The 24,840-nt window shown below is 40.0% G+C and overlaps 1 protein-coding gene across 1 annotated transcript in view; it reads right to left on the reverse strand.

Annotated features, from left to right (window-relative positions):
- The window catches only part of CARMIL1 (capping protein regulator and myosin 1 linker 1), a 333,351-nt gene that overhangs the window by 18,183 nt on the left and 290,328 nt on the right, over window positions 1-24,840 (reverse strand). Inside the window, exons 30-32 of the mRNA XM_028479533.2 lie at window positions 13,878-13,944; window positions 13,436-13,632; window positions 4,925-5,037 (exon numbers count right to left, since the gene is read on the reverse strand). Of these exons, the coding sequence (XP_028335334.1) occupies window positions 4,925-5,037; window positions 13,436-13,632; window positions 13,878-13,944 (377 nt within the window). The remainder of the gene's footprint in view (window positions 1-4,924; window positions 5,038-13,435; window positions 13,633-13,877; window positions 13,945-24,840) is intronic.

Genomic DNA, 24,840 nt, shown 5'->3' on the forward strand with positions numbered 1-24,840 from the left:
CGCAGGCTCAGCGGCCATGGCTCACGGGCCCAGCCGCTCCGCGGCATGTGGGATCTTCCCGGACCGGGGCACGAACCCGTGTCCCCTGCATCGGCAGGCGGATTCTCAACCACTGCGCCACCAGGGAAGCCCTGAGTTTATGTTAAATGCTCTAGTCAAGTGCCTCTCCACTCGCAAGAACTTCTAGAAAAGGTGGCTCCACCCAAGACATAGGTGGGCGACGGACTGCCTTATTTAATTTGGCGGGCACTGGAAAGGGCCAGATTTCCCCTTAAGCCCCTAAAATCCTTCCATGGTCATTAGATAACATCTGAAATCCTGCCCGAAGTGCTCAAACCAAGATCCGGATCCCTGCTTAAATGTAATACCACTGAAAGAGGCAACAACATGAAAAAGCAGACAGTAAGCTTTGGTAGAGGTTTGTCAGGAAATGGATGGGGAGAAAGTGTAAATGATGTGAGTTGAGTGGGAGGTATCATCACTGCCTTTCACTTAAGGGATTGCAAAAAGAAGAAAAGAAGAAAAAAAAAAAAAAAAAAAAAGGCATAAGCCCCAGAGGGGAGAAAAGGCAAAAACAACAGTTCGGTCAGAAGCCAAAATAGTTAGGAGTAAAAACTGACTTAATCTGGGAAAGCTGACCTCTAAAGCACTAGTAGGGGAGGCCCTGAAGCAAATGGATTTCAGGTGAAGGGGAGCAGAATGTGCCACCCCAAAATATGCCTCTTTGGCACACGATTATTTGAGGCTGATTATTTTTAAGGTACAGCAGACACAGGAGAAGCTCTGAAAACAGAGTAGTTACCCTTTTGTAAGAGACATTTACATTTCTAAGGAAAACCTCCATTTGTAAGGGTATATTCCTTTCAGTACCAGGAAAAATGGAATCACTAAATCCCTAGAAATTTATCAATGGAGAAGGCAGGGACTTAAACCTGCAAAATGACCTTACCCTTGTTTATCTGGTTCAGGATAACCTCCCCAAACTGTCCCCAACCCCATCTTTCTCCTGTCTTTAGCTGAAGATGGTATTTAAGGTGGTAGTGTGGGCCATTTCAGGGAATTATTGTTTTCCTTGGGATCTTCCATGTATACAGGGGGTATACATGTTAATAAACTCCATGAAACAAGAATAATAGAAAAATGTAATAGCATAAGTGGAAGACTCAAGTTTGGAAGATAAGACTGAGGAAATTGCACAGAAAGTTGATGGGGGGAGGCTAAGAAAAAGAATGAAGAAATAGAAGAGAAACAGTTAAAAAAAAAAACAACTAGTGGATTAATAGAGGAAACAATAATGGGAGTTTAAGAAAAAGAATATAGAGAAAAAGGAAGCAAAGAAATCATAAAAGAAATAATTCACAAAAAACTCCAGAACCAAAGAATATAAATTCCCAGATTGAAATGGCTCATTAGTGCCTAGCAAATGGGTTTCAACAAAACAAAATCAAAAAACCCACGCAGAAGATATCATCATAAAATGTCAATATACCAGGAGCAGAAAGAAGATCCCAAATGCTTCCTGAGAAGAGGAAAAAAAGAACAAGCCACAAACAAAGGATCAGGACTCAAGATGACACTGGATTCTTAGAGCAACACTAGAAGCTTGAGGATACTTGGACCAGGTTTTCAAAATTCTAAAGAAAAATGGATTCCAATCTAGAGTTCTATACCTAGTCACACTATTAAGCAAAATGCAAGACATATGCATTTCAGAAACTCACTTCCCATGCTTCCTTTCTCAGCAAGCAACCCGAGGGGGTGCTGCACCAAACAAGAGAGTGAAGTAATAAGGAAGACGACAACCGGGTCAAAGGAAAGAGGAAAGACACAGGAATGAGCAAGGGGAGGCCCCTAGCAGACAGCGAAGGGACATCCCAGGAGGACAGCAGGGGACGAGGCCTACAGGTCACCCTGGGGCGATCAGAGAGCAGTGAAGGATGTGCCCAGGAAGATGAAACTGAGAAGACTTGAGGAAATTTATACCTTTACTGGAGACTTAGGAGATATGTCAGAGATAGGAATACAGAAAACTAAGCAAATGCAAAAGGAGACAATTGTTAACTCCAGGGAAAATAAAAAGTTGTATAGCAGATGAACCTATTTGCAAAGCAGAAATAGAGACACAGACATAGAGAAAAAAACCTATGGACACCATGGGGGGGTGGGGGGTGGGATGAACTGGGAGATTGGGATTGACGTATATACACTCTACTATGTATAAAATAGACAACTAGGGGCTTCCCTGGTGGCGCAGTGGTTGAGAGCCCGCCTGCCGATGCAGTACAGCAGAAACTAACACAACATTGTAGAGCAACTATACCCCAATAAAATTTTTTTTAAAAAAGTTGTATAGGAAAGGAAATGTAATCATACCATACTGTATAACTCAGCTGTGAATATTTACATGCTTATAATGAAGTAAACATTAAACACTGATGTAACCAACAGTTATGACATAACTAAATAAGATGGCAGGAAGAGGAAAAGTGTGTGTGTGTGTGTGTGTGTGTGTGTATGAGTTTGCCTGCATACGTTTGGTGGACAGAAGGGTCAGACTGTATAAGAGCTAAAGTATCATCCTCTATATAGTAAGAAGCCACCAGTTAATGGTTACTATTTAAAACTGAAAAATAAGAAATAGCAACAACAACAAAAAAGAAATATGGAAGCAAAATCAAAAGTAAACAGCTAAAGGAACAGGAATTAATTGCCTCTGGGGAATAGGGAAAGAAACAGCCCCCCAACTTTTTTGGTTAATAAAAAGCCTTGAAGAACATCTGACATTTTAAACTATGAGGGGCATGTGCAACTTTGATTTTCAAACTTCCTTCATACAACTTGATGTGCCTAGACCTCTATGTAACAAACTGACAATGATCTGTTTTTATATAACAAAATAAAACAAATCACAACTTTTAGTAGATTCCATCATTATTTGACAAAAATTGATGTACCTAGTTCTATGTGTGCACTTGGACATGAAGAGAATCCTCCTAGAGCAGTATCTTTGTAGAAAGTGGGTTTTACACCTTATAAAGTCTGCCCAACTTTCATTCAGAGCCTATTAAAGAAGGAGGCAGCTTTAAGGGCAGACGACATCACACTGGCGGTGACACCACAGATGATCTAGATCTAACGCGCACAGATCTCTCCACTAATTCAATTTCCAAAGTTTGGGAAGAGGAGAGCCTACAATATTATCTGTTTATACAGATACAGGCCAAGACTGTCTCGATTCATTAAACCAATAGTGACTGAGGGCAGATGATACATTATGGGCTGTGTCAGATACTGAAGTTATAATGAAAAATCAGACCCAGGCATTGTTTGTGAAGAACAGCATCCTTTGGGAAGAAAAGACTTGAAAGCCAGTCATTAAGAAAGATTTTCCCGTTTGGCTCAGTTTATGTTGGTATTGCTTGAATCTTTGGCGCTGAGAATATGTCCATCTATTCCCCATGCTGTAAAAAAATTAAAAACCAAACAAACTCCGGAAGGATTATGTTGCCCTAACAGGTGTGTGCAGAGGATGAACAAAAAAAAGGTGTGGGGGGGGGGTGACTCAGCACTAGAGAAAAAGCAATTAATTTGGGGGGTTGGGGGGTGGGAGGTGGGGGAGGAATAGTCAGGGCTTTCCCCTGACTACAATAAATGACATTTATTTTGAACAAATGACATTTACATTGGATCTTGAAGGAGAGGAGAATAGAATTTTCCCTAGTATGCCAAGCTTCAAGTGTCAAAGAAGACAAATAATTGGGTCCTAAAGCTTATAACGTTAGGTAAGTTATACTGGTACGGACACAAAAATTTAACTTATTCCCACCTCGCCATCCTGTTAAGGCAAGATAAGGCACATCAATCTATAGAATGGACTAGCTTCTTCCTTCCTGGTGCCTGGCCTGTTCACCCTCAGCTTATCAGGATGGTTAAATTCGTTCTTGAATTTGATATCTCAAGGTGAAGAATACTTTACAGACACAAATCCATATTCAGAGTGTACTTGGGGATGGATCTGCATATAGCTGGGGATTAAGTAACCTGGTACAAGTCATGCTTAAAGGCTGGAGTGTTTCAAGTTAAGCTCTTAATAAAAGTACTACTGAATTGTCTTTAAGGAAACTCCATGTTGTTAATAAGAAAATACAGAGAAAACTTTTTAGAGGCTAACTCTGAAGCCTCTTCACTAATTGTTGTCATTTTGACAGTGTCTGTTAAAGCTGTGCCATTTAGCAATGATATAGGGCCCCCAGATACATCAAATTACGAACGCGAGGAATTTTAAAATACAGCTGACCCTTGAACAACGAGGGGGTTAATTCACATATAACTTAGAGTAGGTCCTCAGTATCCGAGTTTGTCCACATCCACAGATCAACCAACCACAGCCTGTGCAGTACTGTAGTATTTACTGTTGAAAAAAATCCACAAAGAAGTGGACCCGTGCTGTTTAAACCTGCGTTGTTCAAGGGTCCACTATAAGTAATTTCAGCCCGCCAACGCCCACTGTCCTAGATATACCCAGGTGAATGTGATGATGCCCTAAAAAAAATACCTTGGGGAGGTCCATTTTGTGTTCTGATTTAGAAGAGTACAATGGTCCTTCAGCTTGAGCGTGCCTCAGTATACCCTGGAGGGCTTATTAAAACACTGGCTGCTGGGCCCCACCTCTAGCTTCTGATTCAGTAGGTCTGGGGTAGAGGTTTGAGAATTTGCATTTCTAACAAGTTCCCAGTTGATAGTGATGTTGCTGACCTGAAGATCACATTTGCAAACCACCAGAACAGTAAATCCCCTGCAAAATGTGTCCATTTTAGATACTTATATGAAATAAGAGCCTTAGTACATACTAAGTTTACTTGTAATTGTTAGTAATTTAAATATGAATTAAATAGTATGATTAGTGAAATGACTCTGAACTCACTTGGAATCCATTTTGGTCACCTTCTTGGTGAAAAATTCATCTACACCTTCATCCACTCTCCCCATAAGACCATTCTGTTCACCATCTTGGGAGACTAGGCTGGTAGCACAGCCCTGCAAACCAAACAGGTGTGATATTAATTTACATTCAACTTAATTCGGCAAACATGTACTGCTAGATTCAAGGCACTGTGGTAAAAGCCATGGGAAGGACAAGACTGACTGACATAGGGCCCTTATATTCTACTGGAATAGAAGTCACATTACAACTGTAACAAGGACAGAAAGAAACAAAAGTGAGAAATGCACTATAAACACAAAGCCTGCTGGAGGATTAAGTCTGACTGCTGTCTCAGAAGCAGCCTGGAACCTGGCAGGCTATGAAGAGTCATGTGTTCTTGAAGCAGAGGAAGGCATTGCGGGCATATTGGTAAGGGAAGAGAGAATGCGTGAGAAAATGATACATACACTAAGTTTTGAGAACAGTAATAACTCCAGTGGCCGGGGCCTGAGGTTTAGGGATAGAGTTAACTGCTGAGTATTAACGCTAGCAGATACTAAAAATGGCCACTCCAAACACCGCCCCCCGCCACCACCACCTGCTTTCTTGCTTGCTTGCTAGAAGAACCCTGATTTCAAGATGGAATACTTATCTGAACACGTCAAATACATTAATCTCCTTGTCTGTGACTGGTAGGCATGGGCATGTGATACAGTTCTGGTCAGTGAGTTACAAGGGGGCTCATGGGCAGGTTTTCCTGCAGAGGAAGGAATGCATTTTTTTCTGCATGGTTGTGGGAGAGCGGATGTGATGTCTGAGCTGCAGCAGCCACCTGGAGTTCAAGAGGAAGCAAACCTGAGGACAAAATCCACCATGCTGAGGATGAAAGAGCAGAAGAGTGGAAACCACCTGGGTGCTTATGCTGTGCTGAATAAACCAGTCCTGGATCCCGAGACTTCTGGATTTCTTGTTAAGTAAGAAAATAAGTATTTCTCATGATTTAAGTCATTTTTAATTCAGTATCTCTCATTATCTCTAATTGAATGAATACTTCCCAACAAATAATACAAGGACTGACACTGAACAACCTTGAATCCTATGCTAAAAAGTGTGGAATTTACTTTGTAGGTGAGAGGGAGCCTCAAAGAAATGCCATGGCCCAAGCTGTATTTTGGTCAGATGATTCTGGGGCAGCATGAAGGATATACTGGAGAAGCCAGGGATTATAACTAGGGAAATCTGTTCAGGAACACAAACAAAAGACTTCTGTGATTGTTTAGTCTAACCTGGAGGAGATGAGGGACTAAGTACTAGGGAAATGAGAAGAGAAAGAAAGATGTTGCCTAAGATGAGGTTGAAGTTTCCAGGCTGGGTGAATGGGAGCATCATTCTAGGGAACATAGTTCAAAGATTCAAGTTGGGGAAGAAGATGATGAGTCCAATTTCAGGCAGTGTTATTTGAGGTGCTGTGGAAATCCAGGGGCAGATGTCAAAAGCTTGAGTCTCAGGACAGAAGCTGGTGAGAAGGTATATGGAAATTATTCATCAATCTAGCATTTCTCTTTGAATGGACAACTCATAGTGAACTCAGTAACATGCTTGGCTTGTGTCTGCAATAGTGTATTAATATTTCACACAGATAGGTTGTGGGCCATTGAGAAAGGACATGTATCTTGCCCATTCAGTTGGGCAGAGGACAAATTCCCATGTGGCTGCGATATCTGGGCGGGATGTCTTGCCATAGAGCGGTGGGAAAGTTCCTTCCTGTAATCTTGATTTGCAAGTCTCAAGTTGCCTCTGGGGGAACCTGGCTCTTGTCTGCACAGACACTGTTTAAAGAAAAGACCCATCTTTTGCTTTAAACGATCGTTCACTGGCAACGTCCATTATAAAAATGAGCTGTGTGTTTTGAGTTCACATTTGTGAAATGCCGAAAAATGAGCAGATAATAGGTAATAGACCAAGAACCCTGTGAAATGTGAATAATGAAAACAATTAGACCTCTCATCTGAATGGCGCTTTATAGTGGAGCAAGGCCTTCTTGTGAATTGCAAGAGAGCAGAGAATCAGCCAAGTTCGAGAATTCAGTTACGGAGAGAAAGCAGCTCACTGAATAACTTCTGTTTTAATTACAAAAGACAAAGTAGCACAGAACTTGCTTGGATTGTCATTTTTCCTTTTGTAAAAGAATGGAATCTCTACAGTAATAATAGCTCCCTAAGTTTGTACAGTGCTCGATAGTTTACTATTTCATCTTCACACCTACCCTTTGAACTGAAAAGGAAAGATAGCATTATCCTAGGTTTTGGTTAGTAGATCAAACCATGGCTCAGAGGGTGAGGGGTGCCCACACAGGTCACCTGACTGATGGATGAGAAGGATTTGACCCCAGGACATGTGGTCCTAACATGGGGCTTCCTTCCAGGGCACCCTTGCTTGCCCTCAGAGGGTGCCTCTCAAATTCCTCTTCCCGTTTTGAGGGCGGGGGGGAGTTTTACTAGTATAATTTCTCCTTTCAGCCCTTTTCTTTTTTGCCTGCTTTGAAACAATTCACAGCTAGCATAAAAGGTCTCTGGGGACATGAAGAACAATCAATGGATTTCAGAGATGGAGGCACACAGGGCTCAACAAAGCAATCTGGTTTCCTGTCCTGTAGGACAGGCCAGTTTTAAGGGCTGGACAGGACCTTAGAGACCCCACCCACCACCCGGGGTCCAACCCTGTCATTTTAGAGATAAAGAGACTGGGAGTAGAGAGATTAAGAGAAGTCCAGGATCACTGGGAGACCTTGAGCGAGATGCAGATTAAAATGCATCTGTTAAAAGCAAGAGTTGTCAGCAGCCTGTAAGAAGAGCAGCAGAGAAGCTGAAGACTAAAATGACATGCAGTTTGTCAGGACAGTTCAAAGCCAAACTTTTAGCTCAATATCCAGCAAAAGGAAAGGAAAGGACATACAGACATCGGAAGTTCTCAAAATTCCATTTGATTTTGGTCTTTAATGTCAAAGAGAATTAATTTCAGACTAAAAAGGGGAGCGGAGCTATTGGAAAGGGAGAACAGAAACCTTAGCCCTGAGCTAGTTGGAACCGACTGCACCTGTGCTCAGAAGCAGGCTTTTGCAAATGAAATCAGAAATTGCTGTTGTTGGTATCTGAGAAATAAAGAAGGTAGATTTCACACCTCTGGTGTATAAGTAAATGCTAATAGGATAATTTGTGAATGCTTAGAAGATAAGCCGGTGATTATGAAGACTACAGACAATCAGACCACCCTCCGTTCTCCTCTTCCTGGATTATTAAGATGAATGCACCAGGGCAGCACTGTAGGGGGTGCACCTGGATTTTGACAAGGCAGCTGCCAAATCTCTCATGTCTCCACAGGCCCGGGGCGGGGGTGGGGGGGTGGGGGTGGTGGAGTTGGGCAGGAAGGAAGGACAATTAGGTACATTAGGGACTCTGAGCAAAAAAACCCCCGAAGAGTGCTAATTAGTGAGTTGAATAATCTTGAAATTTTACATGCATACATTAGACAGTAAGAAACATGGAAAATTAAGAGCCAAGCAATCAAGCCAGGAATAAAGGAATCCAAGAGGAAGTAAAAGAAACAGAATACAATTTTTTAAAAAAAGACAAAAATTAATGAACTTGCGAGGACTAGTAAAGCTAATTCTTTGAAAAAGACTAGTGAACGAGACCTTGCAAAATTAGGAGAGAGGAATTACGATATATTAGAAATGGAAAAATGGGACACAGCTATTGATACAGAAGAGATTAAAAATGCAAAAGAATTCTATAAACAACTAAATGAACTATTAGACTAAGTGGGCAATATCCTAGAAAAACAGAAATTACCAAAGTGGTCTCAAGGAGAATTAGGTAATCTGAACAGATCTGATGAAATAAAATTCCTATTTTATGGCAAGATGAGAAAAATTTAAACATAAAATTTTTCTCTGCCCGTTTGGACCTCCCTCCCTCCCCTTTAGAGTGTATTGTGCACTCTGCCTTAACCAGACCTCCTTAGGCAATAACCTTCCTTTTTAATCTTGTAAGGGGTCAGGATGACCCACTTCTCACTTTGTTCATGCAGGTCTGGACTGTGTAAACTGTCAGTACACCATTTGACGTATAACCCTGTGTCTCAAAAACTTATATAACTGTGCTTTGACCTCTAACAGGCAGAATAGTCCTCAGAGCTTTCTGAAAAACTGTCTCCCGGGTTATACTCCTCAGGTTGGCTGAAATAAAATTTTCCATTTCTTTCTTAGATTGACTATTAATCTTTTTCATCAACAGATCTATAACAAAAGAAATCAAATCCCTTGTTTAAAAAAATCGACATATCAGCATGACATGCACACAGACAGCACATCAGGCCCAGGTGGCTTCCCGGGAGAGGAACAGAAAATCTATAATACTTGCAAACTGTTGCAGAGACTAGGAAAGGAGAGAGAGCATCCCAACTATGTTATGAAGATAGTTGTGATATAGTGATTTACAGTAAGAAATACATATTTGGTCTTCATCCACATTTCTGGCACAGAGCTCCTAAACGCTTGGAATTTCCTAACTAATGAAGGTGTTTTGGTTATGTTAATGAGGTGACTTTGGAACCCACCTAAAAATGGGGGCTGATAGCCAGGAGACCCAACCACGTGATTAGAGGGTTTGAATTTTCAGTCCCACCCCCTGCACTTTAGGGAGCTGATAGGGCCCAGAAGTTCAATCAATCACCAATGGCCAGTGATTTACTCAATTATGACTGTGTAACGAAGTCTCCATAAAAACCCCAAAGGACAAGGTTCGGAGGGCTTCTGGGTTGGTGAACACGTGGAGATGCAGGGAGTGCGATGTGCTGGGAGAGGGCATGGAAGCTCCATGCCCCTTCTCGCATATCTTTCCCTAAGCATCTCCTCCATCTGGCTTTTCCTGAGTTATATCCTTTTATAATAAACTAGTAATCCAGTAAGTAATGTCTGGGTTCCGTGAGCTGCTATAACAAATACATCAAACCCAAGAAGGATTGTGGGAACCTTTGATTTATAGCCAGTTGGTCGGTATGGGTAACAACTGCCAACTAAAGATTGTCGCTTGCCACGTGGCTCTACAAGAATTAAGCCATTAGCCACTGCAGTCGCTGACCTTCAACACACCCAAAAGGCGTTCAGGGCGCAGATCAGGAATGAGGCTCTCTGTGCTCTGGGAAAGTTGGCAGAACAGGCCTTCAGATAGTTAAATATTTTCAAGAGAAAATTTTATGAACCCAATTTCTTGCATCTTCCCATACTTAGAAAAGAAGCACTACAATCATTAAGATATCTGTGCCCCATGACCAGCAGCAACCTTCTACCAAGATATGTGCCTGACTGCACGTACCCGTTCTCCAAAATCACACATATGCTGACCTTCCCCCCACCTCTTTGAGCAGTTCCTCAGAGTCTTTGGAGAGTCTGGCTCCCAGGCTATAGTCCTCAGTAAGTCCCCAAATAAAACTGAAACTCACAGCTCTCACATTGCATGCTTTTATTTCAGTTGACAGTATCCTTTATAATAAACCAGTAATAGTAAGTAAAGTGTCCTCTTGAGTATTCTGAGCCATTCTAGCAAATTATCTAACCTAAGGAGGGGGGCATGGGAACCTCCCATGAAGTCGGTTGGTCAGAAGTACAGGAGGCGACCTGAGACTGGTATCTGAAGTGAAGGTACCACTGAGCCCTTCACCTGAGGGGTCAGAATTGAATTGAATTGTGGGACACCCAGTTGTTGTCCAGAGTTTAAGAATTAGCAGCTGTAGGGGGAAGAAAACCACACATTTGGTATTAGAAATGCTGAAAGTAAAAACAGCTTCCATACCTTGGCTTTGAGAGTTCTGACATCCACAAAAGCTCATTAGGGGCATTAGGGGTCAAGGACAAGCTCTAGAAAAGCTAAGATCCATTTAGGGTGGACTAAGGCTACTCAATCCACCAAAACAAAACCAAAACGATAATATTAAATGACTGCTGCTACTAAATACTACAGCCTTCTCACCCTCCACTGGAAAATGCGGACAATTGGGCCAGTGTGGCAGCTTCACAGAGGTGTTCAACGTGAGAGCATTTTGAAAATCACAAGCTCTGTGAAACCACTAGGCAGCATATTTTCACTGTGAAACCAAGGGAGAACAAGCTGTGCACGTTTCTCAGGCTACCAAGCCTCTGGGAAGATCTATGTAGACCCAGGACCATAATCCATTATCCTAGGACATACCCTTGTGCTACATTCCCTAGGATGGAGCAGCCTGGGGTTTGCCAACCCTGTGAGTCTGAGCTTTTCTGTGGACAAGGTTGAAATCGCTCTAGAATAGACCTAAGTATACTCCTCCACCAAGACTCTGTCACAGCTTTCTTCCCTTCTTTCTCATTTTTCAAATGGGTAAAGAAAAAAAGGACACAACGTTCTCTTTCCCTGGGTCACTGACTTAATCAAGGGGAACCTTAAACCATCATGTCACATACAAGCTATACTGCTAATGACCCTCCACAGGGAAAGAGCCAGAGGAACCATTTATTCAGTAACCATGTAGAATCTGGAGTGTGGGATGCTGTCTTTTTCCCCATCTAAAAGGCCTTTCCCTTATTTAAAAAAGAAAAAAGTTTATTCCTCGAAGAATACGTAAACAGTGCAATAAAAAGTTAAAATCAAGTAAGTTGGAAAAGAAAACATTTACTAAAATTTTTTTCTTTTGTTTTTTTGAAACCATGTCAAGATATTCAGAATCAAATGAGAGAAATCAACCAAATACACCCAACCTGAATCTGGAATGAGCAAATGACTGACCATGCAGATAACTGGTTGTGACTTTTATCCATCTACAACTCCAGTCATCCACCTATCATCCAGTGAGTATTGAACGCCTGCTACATTGTACTGAATAAATTCAAACTGAGCGCTCAGTATACAACCATGGATAATAAACCACACACCTTCCTACATAGAGCTTATACACAAGGAGGACAGCGTGCTTAGAATACACTGTACGGCGAGGGCTGTAACAGGGTTAAAAGCCAGGCACTGGGGGAGCAGGGCCTCCATGGAAGGTTGCTCAGGCTGTGCACTGTGCACAACTAGTGTGGGAGAACAACCTTCCCTGGAGTCGTGCACCCCCAGCCATGTGGGAGAACAGAGGCAGAGACGGGGAGGGCTTGCTGGGAGAAGTCTTGCCTCAGTGGAGGTTTGCAAAATGAGTAGTTATCCACCTAGGAGCTAAGGGAAGCAATGACAAAAAGGCTGCATCACTGGAGGCCTGAAACAGGATGAGAGGGATGCAGGGATGATGAGGACAAAGGAAGAAGGGGAGGAGCAAATAGGCATGGCAGTGGAGAGCTGGTGTTCGGGATCATACCCAGGTTTCTAGCTTGTCGACTGGCGATGCTCCTTGTGGGGCAGGGCAGGTTTATAGAGAAAGATAGGCTCCCAGTTTTGAATCTGTTGAACCTGACGTGTTCCGGGACTTTCAAGTTCAGGAGGCAGGTGAATATCTGAATATGGAGCTCAGCAGAGGAGGCGGGAGTCAACAACAGGGAAACTGAAACCACGGGTTTAGATGACATCACCGAGACAAATAATACACTCAAAGGCCAGGCAGAGGAAACCTGAAAAGGCATCACTGGAGAGGTGAATAGGAAAGAAAAGAGAGTGATGACTCAGAGGCCCACAGAAGGATGGCGCTTTCTGGGTCAAGTAACTGCTGAGATGTCAAGTAGGCTGACAGCTGACAAGTGTCCACAGGATTAGGTTAGGAGTGACCTTGGCAGGGTAGTTTCAGCGGTGGGTAGGTACAGAATGAAGATTTTGGTGGGTTGCAGAGTGACAGGAGGGTGAGGGAGAAAGACCACAGGCAAAGACAAACTTTTTCAAGAAGTCGGACTGCAAAGGAGAGAAAAGACACTAACCAAAGAGAGACATGGGGTCAATTGCATTAAGGCTCCTTAGCGCAAACAATTCAGTCCTCTCCTGAGCAGAGAGCAGGATGCTGAGAAGCATGCCGCCTGCATGGTTCTTCCAGGTACGGCCTCTTCTCCACCACTCAGCTTGTGGGTTATCAAAAGCCAGGGCACCAGAACAGGTCAGAACACGGAGGTGGGGGAGTATATGGGTGCAGTCCAAAATCAAATGCAAACAATTTTTAATCACAAATCAATTCTTTGATACTTATTTTCCATCTTTTCACACCCGGACACTATAAAATTCTATAGATGTAGCCTTTTTATCTCATCCAAGTGACTGATATTTTTCTAACAACTTCCAAGGGGCAACTCTGTTCCAAAGAGTCGAAAACCTTACAGTGTTGTCTTTTCCAAAATCGTTGAGCACCAAATGAGACATTTTATGTGAATATCACACACACGTAGAGGTTCCATGCTCCTTAACTGCAAGCTTTCAGGTATGCAACACGCTTTTATAAGACTCTCCAGGTTTCCCTGGAGGAGGACAGGGTGAGGGAGAGACGGGGCCCCTCCAGCCCACCTACCGCTGCGTGCGTGGATTGCTGCTTCTTCGTCCGTTTTGGTCTTAACTTGGTAAAGTGCTCCAGCTTCTTTCCTTCCTCGGACGGCAAGTCAGAGATAAACCCTGAGCTCTGCTTCTCTTGTCTGATGGATGGGAAAGGCGGGTCTTCAATGTGAATTGGCACTTCTTCCAGGGCTTTATCAAGATCAAATTCCATTTCTAAAATAAAGCAAAGCCCCAGGCTGAAGCTTACTGCATAGAGATGGATAAAAAAGTTCCTAAAAGTAATTTTAAGTCTATCACTGAATAGCAAACGTTCATTCACAAATCACTTAATTCTCTTTCTCAATATTTACTCACTTAGAGCATCCCTAAGAAATATCCTTGAAGTGGTCCGAGGTTCTTGCTGAGGGGTGTTTCACGGTTATAAGGAAATGACTGGCATTAGCAAAATACTCACTTACCAAATGCCCTGGAAACAGGCCGCAGCATTCGGCTATGGATAGTCTTCCTTTTGGATTTAGGAGTCATCTAGCAATGAAATAAAGAACATACTTAGACAGGCATTCCCAGAAAACTTAACTTTCAAAGTTTAGAAACATTGTTGGGGGGGTAATATTTGGGATCAACTGTTTTACGCTCAGTATTTACTTCTTCAGAGGATGGTTAGTAACATCTGACAGCCAGACTGAAGGGGCTAAGCCAAGACATTTCTAAATGTTTACCACCTTCTCAAATGATACAGCCAACTTCTTTCCCCTAGCCCTATTCAGTTACATTCTATTTTTATAGCTAAAAGGAACAATGAACGATATAGGATTTAACTCTAACCTGCACACGAGGATGTTAAAACAGATATAAGGAATAAGAATGAAAGACTGTAAAAATCAGTCACTAAAAATTGAAAACACAATTATTCACTGTTCATTATCACAGCAACATCAATATAAGCAACACCAAACTCTTTGTCATCTTAATGATTTAAGCAGTTTAACTGTTTTCACATTTCTGTCACAAAAATTTCGATCTTTACATTATGAGCAAAGACCATAGACCAAAGACCAAAGAAAAAAGTTGCCATGATTTAGAAGTCTATCTGCTGTCACTTCCCAGTAAGACATCTTTGATCCTTCTTTTCCTTTTAAAAAAGGAGACCAAAACCCAAACCATGGCCAAAACTTCTTAGAGCATTTTTCTAGCATTGGTGTCAACTGTTGATTATGTTAAGTCAAACCTTAAGGAAGACTTTAGCTTCTCCCTCAACACGATAACTCGTGTCAAAGCTGGAGGAGACCTTTGTCATCACCTCCACAAACAAATTGCAAGGAAGAAACTGTCATGGAGATGATAAGGACTACCACTGAAGTCAAGAGGAGCAGGGCCAGGGACAGAGCCAGTTATTAAGGTCAGCCCAGCATCCCTCCTGCCTCACCACCTGTGATCAATAAACGGATGGATTTTAGGGGTGTTAACTGCTTTGTTACTGGAAACTGGTATTCGTGTAAACTAAGATATAACATAACTGAAAGAACTTGGTTTGTAGACTTTCGTTTCACTTATCAGGTTGTCATCTAAAGCTTTCCCAAAACAAAAAAAAATCCACAGGTTGATAACAAGGTTCAAAGAATAAATTGTTTCATATTGACCTTTAAAGCAAACAGCTTTACAGTTTTGACAGTCTTATGTCATTTTTAACAATAATATCCTTTTGCTATTATTTATTATTGAGAGAAAAAGGAGATTAAAAATGGTGAGTAATAGAATTTAAATCCAGACTGGTCTTCCTGAACATAATGAAACCTGCTGATTTGGTTCTTTCAAGGTTTTTTAAAGGCAGACAATCAGAGGAAAATCTTTTTATAAAGCATCGGGCTTTGCAGGTTCAATGAAAATACAACCAATCCAATGCAACTGGAAAGGAATCCAGTTTCAAGATAGTTCTCCCCAAAACAGGCCTTACAGTTGGTTGAAGGTGGTGTGACTGGTCTATTCATTAAGTGAAACCTCTAAAAATAACTTTCAAGGAGACACAAACTATCAAAATATATGCTGTGTTCGGTCATGAAAACTTCTTCAGCATTGTATCCACCTTGTGTACAACCTTGATAGGTAAAAGGATTAACAAGTAGCTTGGGATAAAATTTCCAGCCAATTCATTTAGACAGTCACAGATAAATAGGAAAGAAGTTTAAAAATGCATAGATTGAAGATGTCTTCCAAAATTTTTTCCTGTGACTCCTGATTAGATTTTATAAGAAAAAGTGTTTGTGGACAAAAATAATCTGCGTCAAGTTTCCCTATTTAGCCTTTATAATGAATACCAAAATACATGTTAAAACATATGACAATAATGACATTTCATCTATATTATAATTTTTAAATATATAAAAAGAAATATAGAATTACATATCATATATATTACATATATAAAAAATAGACAGAAACTCATCTGCAAACTGATGCCCAACTGTAAATGGATCATTCTGCTCAATCTAATTTTATAGACACATTGAGAAACATACAAAATCATCAGGATTTTTGATGGCTGACATTAATCAAAGGGAAACCAGTTTGCCTTTCTTGGTCTAGCTTTCTAATGCCTCAAAACCTAGTACACAAAATTTGAATATCAGAAAGATGCATTCTAATGTATTTTCATTGCTTTCCTTCATTTCATATGCTCTTTACAAGAGCATACAACTTCCAGTTGCATTCTGCATAAAACTCTCTCTGTGTTTGACATATCTGTGAATTGTGAAGTTTTGCCATGTTTGGACAGGGCCAACGGCCTTTTGCTAAAATGGTCAGAGCTTGCAATCAGGCTGGTTTCTACAACTGGGGTTAAGAACGCAATCTGGTTTTATACATTTCTTTCGATGGGTGAACTGTTTTACAATCTCTTTCATGAGAAAGAATAAATATGGATTTAAGTATAACAATGGAGAAAAAAAGTGAATTTTATTTCTTCATAGTTTTCTTTCTTTTCTTTACAATTGTTTCTTCCCTAACAGTTTTACAGACGGTGTGGACTTGCTCAATCTTATTGGCTCATTCCTATGATTTGATTACATATAAATCTAAAGCAAGAGGAAATGTAAGAATGATATGATTATCCACCTATGTGTACATTTAGGAACACATACTGTATGTTTCTCTAGAAAGATGGTTTCTATGCACTCTCTTTCCCCTTCTCACACCTGTTGGTTAGATGAATTGAATCCTGGAAAAAAAAAAAATCTGGCTTTACCATCCAGATTTACATTACTCTCTTCCCTTTTGAACCAAAATGAAAGGGTTAATTTTCTCACACTATGTTTTAGTCCTTGTTTACTCTTCCTGGACATTTGTCAATGCCTAAGTATTTTCTGATCAGAAAAATCACAAAGTGCCCAACAGATGAAGGGGGTCAGCAATGGAAGCAGAAGAGGTACACACACCAAAGGGACCCTTCACAAATCGATGTATGATTAACATTGCCAACTATTACTTCAGGCCTAGACAAAATTACTTTGTCTTTAAAAGTGCATTTTATGAGTAGTAAGTAATTTTCAATATTCACCTCCTCAGGAAATATGAGGAACAATGTGTTAAACCCTTTAAAATATAACTTTAGAAGGAAAACTCTAAACATAGACTTATTCTGATATCACAAACATCAGTAAATCCCCATCGTGGCAGACAGTGAATGAAATGCATGGCTCTATTCTCTAAGCATCCAAAAGCAGCACAATGTCTGCATTGCTTGGAAATCTTACTCGTTTGATCCAATTTTTATAATGGATTTATAACTATTCTCCATGTAGCTCAAGAGTGATACATATCCACTTTCACTGTAAGTTAAGGACTAATGTTAGAACCTTATAAACAACACAACATACTTTTCCTGTTAAACTCATTTTTAACACATAATTCCTAGACATACTAATTTTTTTTTAATGAGAGTTAAATTGTTTCTATCACCAGAAAAATAGGATGGAGTAGTTTCCTTGTTCATTTTACCAAGTTTGCGCAAAGAATAATAAACAACACCCTCACTCCAAAGCTCAAGAATCCTTAATTACTTTTCTTTTCCTTGAGGTTAAAAAAAAAAAAAGAAAACAAAAACAGTTGGAAAGCAGATTAGTAAAAATCTTCTAATACAAGAAGGTATTACGATGCCAGTTTTCTACAACTCTGGGAAACAAGTAATATGACAAGAATCAGAAATTAAAAACCTTGGAAGTTTAAGTAATCATGTCTTTTTTAAAAATCATGAATGGAAGAAGCACTTTTCTCCTCTTGAATGTTTATACCCTCTTCATCAACACTCTGCTTGCTTTCAGGCACATGGCTGGGAATATTTTAAATTCATCGCCTGTTTTGCTAAGCTGAACCATCTTGTAAAGTTCAATCTTGTCTCTAAATTGCTGCCTATTTTATTCAGGATCCAAGATGGATGACGACACTACAGTCTCCTGGGAGATCAGCCAGGCAGCACGGAAGCAAATGGAGCACAAGAATGTAAACTAGTACAGCCAGAATCTGCAGAGCCACCAAAAAATACTTACACTTGTACAGCAGAGAGTCTCCATGCAGCAAAAAGAAAGGAAAAAAAAATTGAATGGAAGAGGAATAAAGCAACAGCATTACAAGAAATGGGGAGGGAGAAACACCATACACAAATAAACAGAAAAGCTACATAAAAAGCCTTCATAGCAAAGGAATGAGGCAAGAATGAGGCCAAACTATTATTAGCTTAAGGCATCCAACCTAGCTTTTCTTAAGCAGAAGCACAATTACAGCTTGAAAACTGCAGAAACTCTTAAGAGATATTACCTCTTCTGCTAAGTGCATGCAAAATGCCATCTGCCAACCCTGTAAGGTATTAATCCCACTTGGGAGATAGAGATGTCATCAGCTCCAAAGGCACATGGTAGACAGAACACTGGATGGACATTAGCAAACTCCATGCAGGTGTTAGTTCTTGGGCCACAGGGCTAGTCCCAGCAACTTAGTGGGGACAACATGTCTTTGGGCACATGTAAGCGTCCCTTCTGGGGGTCTTTACATCATTCTGTCCTCCCCACTGTAGCAGCAGCTTTGAGTTCTCTCTCCCCCTGAGTCATGAGAGCATTTCAAGCAAGGATCTGATATCAGGACCTAGCACAGTTACCTACCTATAATGTCATTAACATTGATAGTAACTTATACCTTAGTGGGAATTTAGGTCACCTTACATTTCACATTAAATCTCTAATTAAATAATTTTAAAAACCTCATTGGTCACCATTATTAACAATTGTTAGGACATGTTTAATATTCTGAACATTTATAAAAGAATTTTTAAAAGCATAACAAAACCGAAAAAGTCCCATTGTAGAATGTCAGATCTTTGTGAAGATGGGGGGCATCTTTTCCAAACTTCCTGAAAACACACTGAGGAAGGCCACCTAACTCTATCTACCTGGGGCTGACTTTTTTCTTCAAGTTCCTTATTTTGTGTGTGTCGATTCTTCTCAATATACAGCAGGATGAAAATACAGGGCTTCTCAGTTTGTGACTGTAAACTGGTGGGTGGCACACAAGTAGAAGGCTTCCCATAACCATCACCACCATCATTATGATCATCCTCGGTATTATTTGCTTATCAGAAAGGCTCCATCAGCAAGGTCCTGAAAAAGTCTCAATCCACAGACTTCTAATTTCATATTTCATTAGGCAATTTTCTTCAAATAGACCTCATTTTATGATACCTTAAATTAGATTGAAAACAGCCTTGCTGAATGAAAGGAGAAAAAGCAGAAATGTATTTTCAAATATTCCTGAATGGCCCGAAATAAAGACTCTTGCCCTTGTCTTAACTATACATACCCTCAAAAGCTTCCTTAAAGGTGTGACTATGGATACATACATACGAGAGTTACAGCTGATGGTTAAGTCCCACAGATAATTTTAGACTTTCTCTTTGTGAAAGGTTAATTCAACATGACAAGTACTCTGTCCCAATTATCCACCTAAAGGTCATTATAAGTGAAGGTAAGGAACCTTTCAGTTGGTTCAACTCCTAAAATGACAGGCAAGCAAAAAAATGTTCCTATGAAAAGGGAAACCATGGCAACTGACATTTCAACTTTTCAAAGGAATCAACATCATTAGTTCTCTACTCCTTCAGCACACTTTTTGGAACTCATTTACCTATACTGACTTCAGTGTCTCCCCATCAGGGCAAGGGAAGGACTAGTGAGTATAGAGAGCTCATCCTCTCCCGAGAGTATGTCCCATGCTCAAGGTTTTGGCATCCGAGAACTGAGCTCGAATCAGTTAAGGGGTTGTGGAACTTTGGCCAATGTTTTTGTAAAGTCAGGCCTAGTTTTCTAGTTTGTAAAATAAACTGTTGTGAGGATCAGCACAGAGACTGGCATATAGTGCCAGTCAATGGCCCCACAGTGCTTCAACAACTGGCAGTGATTCTGAGCATTCGTAATATTATCATTTTTCCATTTTGCGATTCCCAAGGAGAAAAACTGAGGGGAGAGGAAGCATTTATTAGTAGCTTTATAATGGCAAAAATCTGGGAACAATCTAAAAGCCTATTAAACACAGGAATGGATAACTAAAATGAAGTATATTCAAATGATGGAACAGCAGTTAAAAGGAGAAAAAACTTTATATATAGCAACATGAAAAATCTCAAAAGGTAATACTGAGTGAAAAAAGCAAGTTTCAGAAAGATACACATGGTATGATGCCATTTATGTAAATTTTAAAACCTACAAAATAAACACTATATACTGTTATGAATACATTATGTTTGGAACATACAAAATAAACAGAAAGCATCCAAAATTGTGACAGTGGTACTTCTGAGGAAAGGGGGAGAAGAGTGAGACTGTCAGGAGAGGTCAAATGAGGCTATAATTTTATCAATAATGTTTCATATTATTTGAGATTCAACAACTATTTACTGAGCACCTCCTGTGCACTCTTAGAGAAGGGGCGTGGGTATAGCAGTGAAGAAGACCGATGAGGTCCCTGCATTCCTAGAGTTCATATTCTGGTATCAAAAAAACACACTGGCACGACAAAGATGCTAACGTGTTGTTTGTTCAGGTTGGTGGGAACACAGGTGTTTGACATTTTTTTGGTGTGCTTTTTTGTAATTTTGTAGCAACTCTCCAAAAAGCTTATTTAGGAATACTTAAAGGCATTCCTCAGGTCACTTGGTGCTGACTGGTTGCCTGGAATTACTCTGCAGACACCCCAGTAGAAGGTCATCTGCAGGACCATATGCCACCACCACTGTGGCCACCTCTTGATGGGTAATGACAAGGGACAAATTTGATCATCAGGTGGAAACTGACTGACTGTAATATATGTGAAGAAACTTTAAAGATTCTTAAAGCAACTCAGGGTTACATGTACCAGTGTTTTACAAGTGTTATTATTGGCATGAAGCATTCAAGAATAACTGCCATCTCACTAACAGGCACGTGAAAAGATGCTCAACATCACTAATTACTAGAGAAATGCAAATAAAAACCATGATGCGGTATCACCTCACACCGGTCAGAATGGCTATCATCAAAAAGTCTACAAAGAACAAATGTTGGAGAAGGTGTGGAGAAAAGGGAACCAACACTGTTGGTGGGAATATAAATTGGTGCAGCCTCTGTGGAAAACAGTATGGAGGTTTCTTAGAAAACTAAAAATAGAACTACCATATGATCCAGCAATTCCACTCTTGGGTATTTATCTGGAAAAAACCGAAAACACCAATTCAAAAAGACACATGTACCCCCAAGTTGACAGCAGCATTATTTACAATAGCCAAGACATGGAAGCAACCCAAGTGCCCATCAACAGACGAGTGGATTAAATGATATGTATACACATGGACTATTACTCAGCCATAAAAAGGAATATCGCCATCTGCAGCAACACGAATGGACCTAGAGAACAGTATAATGAAATAAATCAGACAGAAAAAGACAAATACTATGTGATATCACTTAAACGTGGAATTTAAAAAATAATACAAGTGAACATATATCCAAACTAAAACAGACTCACAGACATAGAAAACAAACTTGTGGTTACTAAAGGGGAGAGGGAAGTGGGGGAGGGACAAATTAGGGGTATGTGATTAACAGATACAAACTACTGTATATAAAATAGATACACAACAAGGATCTACAGTATAGCACAGGAAATTATACCCATTATCTTGTAATGACCTACAATGGAATATAATCTGCAAAAAAACTGAATCACTATGCTGTACACCTGAAACTAACACAATACTGCAAATCAACTATACTTCAATTTAAAAAATAATTAAAAATCAATAATAATAATTTAAAAAATAGCTGCCATCTCAACATTTAGGAGCCCAAGAAGCCAAATTAAAACAAGAACTTGGTACCACTTCTAACTTCTTCATTTTCTTTACCACAAAAGTCACATTTGAGGGAGTAAAAAAATTCAACATGAACCTGGACAGGATTCACTCTAAGAAAACAATGTAAATGTTTTGCCGGACACTTTAGTAATTCATTTCAACAAGAACACGGAGATAGCGATTTGGCGTTCAAGAACCGGCCCAGACTGGGTGAGGAAGAAAAGCCATTTAGTTAAAAAAAAAAAAAAAAAAAAAAAAAAAGCAAATGAGGGAGTTTACCTCCAAGCACAGCAATTTAGGCAAATCTGCCCAAAGACTGCAGAGGTGCCTTTTGGCTCTCACCTCATCGGCCCTCCCTCAGCTTCCATGGGCAGAAACAGCATCACGTCTCTGAGGACTTCAACTATGGATAGTTGCCTAGTCAAGTAGACTCACTTTTTAAAACTTTTGCAGAGATAAACTCTTTTTACAAGTTAATGGCCAAAGACATTTATTATGGGATCCTTTATCACACACACAAAAAGTTATTTTTTCCAAGTTTTTTTTCTTTTTAATATATGGCAGAATTCTTTTTGAAACATGTTAAACAGTGTGTCTCAAAAATACAGAAGAGTGAAATGGAATTAACTTGGCTGAAATAGGAAAACGCCTAGAGGTTGACTCAGGAGGTTTCCTTTAAGTGACTCCTCCCTACCCTTGTGGCCACAAGCATCCTTGGGGGAAACAAAGTAAAAGTCTTTGGGTGGAAAGGATAAGCCAGAATTCTGTCTTGCTCACCTCTAAATCCCCGCAGCCTGGAGAAAGCCTGGCAATTAGCGGGCATTCAATAACTGGTGAATGAATGAGTGAACTGACCCACTGTTTTAACCCAGTGCTTCCCTGCACTTGGATTTTATAGACTTGTTTAAAAGAGAACATCTGTCACTACTACCACCATCACTTCCATAAAGGGAATTTAGGCACAAAGATAGAACGGCACAATCTATTATAAAGAACAGGCCTTTAAATTAGATACATTTACATTCATGTAAAGTTTTTCTCTGTTGTCCTTATTTTTCCCAATTCATGTTAGATTGATAAAAAACTTCCTAATGGACCCTAGTGGTTCATGGATTGGTGTCCACTTCTTTAACTTCAAATACGTACACCTACTCTTTGCTCCCCAACTATTCTTAACATTTTCAAATTTACCACAAAAATAGTATAATAAATACAGGTATACTCTTCACGTGGATGGATTCTCTAATATTTTGTCACATTATTTCCTCTATTTTCTCTTTTTATCACAAACACACAAATTTTTGGTTGAACCACTTAAAAGTTGTTGACATCCTGACATTTCACCTTTAAATACTTCTGCATGAATATCCTAAGAAGTATATTCTCCTACATAACCATACACCTAACAAAATTAATAGCAATTACATAGTATGTATGTACATACCATGGTCCACATTCAAATTGCCCCAATTGTCCCTCACATGTCTTACAACACTCCCCCTTGCCCCTTTCAGATGCAGGATCTAATGGAGAATTCACCCACGATATATGGTTATGTTTCTCTCATCTTTTTTATCTAGCAAACCCTCCTTCCCCCACCCCCAATCCTGCCTTTCTTTTTCATGACACTGACTTTCTTGAGGAATTCAGGCCAATTGTTTCACAGATTCTCCCACATTCTATATTTGTCTGATTGTCCCCCATAATTAGATTCAGGTGAACTATTTTTAGCACAAATGCCAAACGGGTGATGCTGTAAAAGACTGAATCACAACAGGTGGCACCCAGATCAAGTTGTTCCATTCTTGGTGACACTAAATTTGATCACTTCAATAGGGCAGGAACCTCCCAATTGCTCCACAGGAAAGGTACCTTGTCCCTTGGTAATTTGTAAAGGTGCCTTGCCTCTTGATAATAATAACACTGTGAGGTGATACTTTCAGTTTATGCGGATGAGCCCATTTGTAAACAACCACTGACAATCCTTGCCTGAATGAATATAAGAGAGCTACAAAACTGTCACTTTCTACTTCTATCATTATTCCCACATTTTATTAGGTGCCGTTCCTCTGTAAGGACCAAATTTCCCTTTTTTTAATTTTCTGTACCATCCTTTCTCTTTTATTTTCTTAGTATTACTATGGACTTAGGAATTTTTTTAAATTAATTCAATGTATCCTAAACTATTACTGTCATTACTGTTTTGGTTGCAGGGAGTATCCCAGTGGAAGCCATTTCAATCTGGATTTTGTATCCTTTGCAATGATCCCACTGGATTTAGAGCCAATCCTTGCTTTTTGATTCAAGATATCCTAGTGTCATCTTGTGCTTTCCTGTGCATTTTTAAAATGAATATAGGTAATCCCTGTTTAATGAACTAGATTATAATAATTAAATATTTCCTACCAGATTGTCATCTGAGTCAATGCTCAAGGGGAACCCAAAGTTAGTCATTATTATTTTTACCCTCAAAATATCTAACCAAACAGTATCATCACATTTGTAGTTTAAAAAGTAATTTTTATGCATTTCTACTTGTTAAAGTTTGAGGCGGTATAAATCTTACTGAGAAAATGAGATACCTAATCCTTCCTATGGTGACTGTTGGAGAGCAACAATCTTTAATATCCAGGAAGAGTAGTATATGGAAGCCATAACTCTGAGAGAGCCACTATAAATCAATGGACAAAAGGAGGAATGATGTGTAGAGATTTAGTGAGGCACCACATTTCCTACTGAATGCAATATTAAATCCAGCTATTTGCATCACACTCATTAACTTTTATATCCAGAATCTCATTTCATATAAAAGTTAAAATGGCATCATGATGTTAAAACAAAAACATTCAGGGAGGTGTACTGATGAGACTGTTATGAAGATCACAGTGGAGTACTTTTTTTTTTTTTTTTTTTGCGGTATGCGGGCTTCTCACTGTTGTGGCCTCTCCCGTTGAGGAGCACAGGCTCCGGACGCGCAGGCTCAGCGGCCATGGCTCACGGGCCCAGCCGCTCCGCGGCATGTGGGATCTTCCCGGACCGGGGCAGGAACC

The sequence above is a fragment of the Physeter macrocephalus genome, chromosome 18 (genome assembly GCF_002837175.3).
Source record: "Physeter macrocephalus isolate SW-GA chromosome 18, ASM283717v5, whole genome shotgun sequence".
Taxonomy (NCBI): Eukaryota; Metazoa; Chordata; class Mammalia; order Artiodactyla; family Physeteridae; genus Physeter; species Physeter macrocephalus.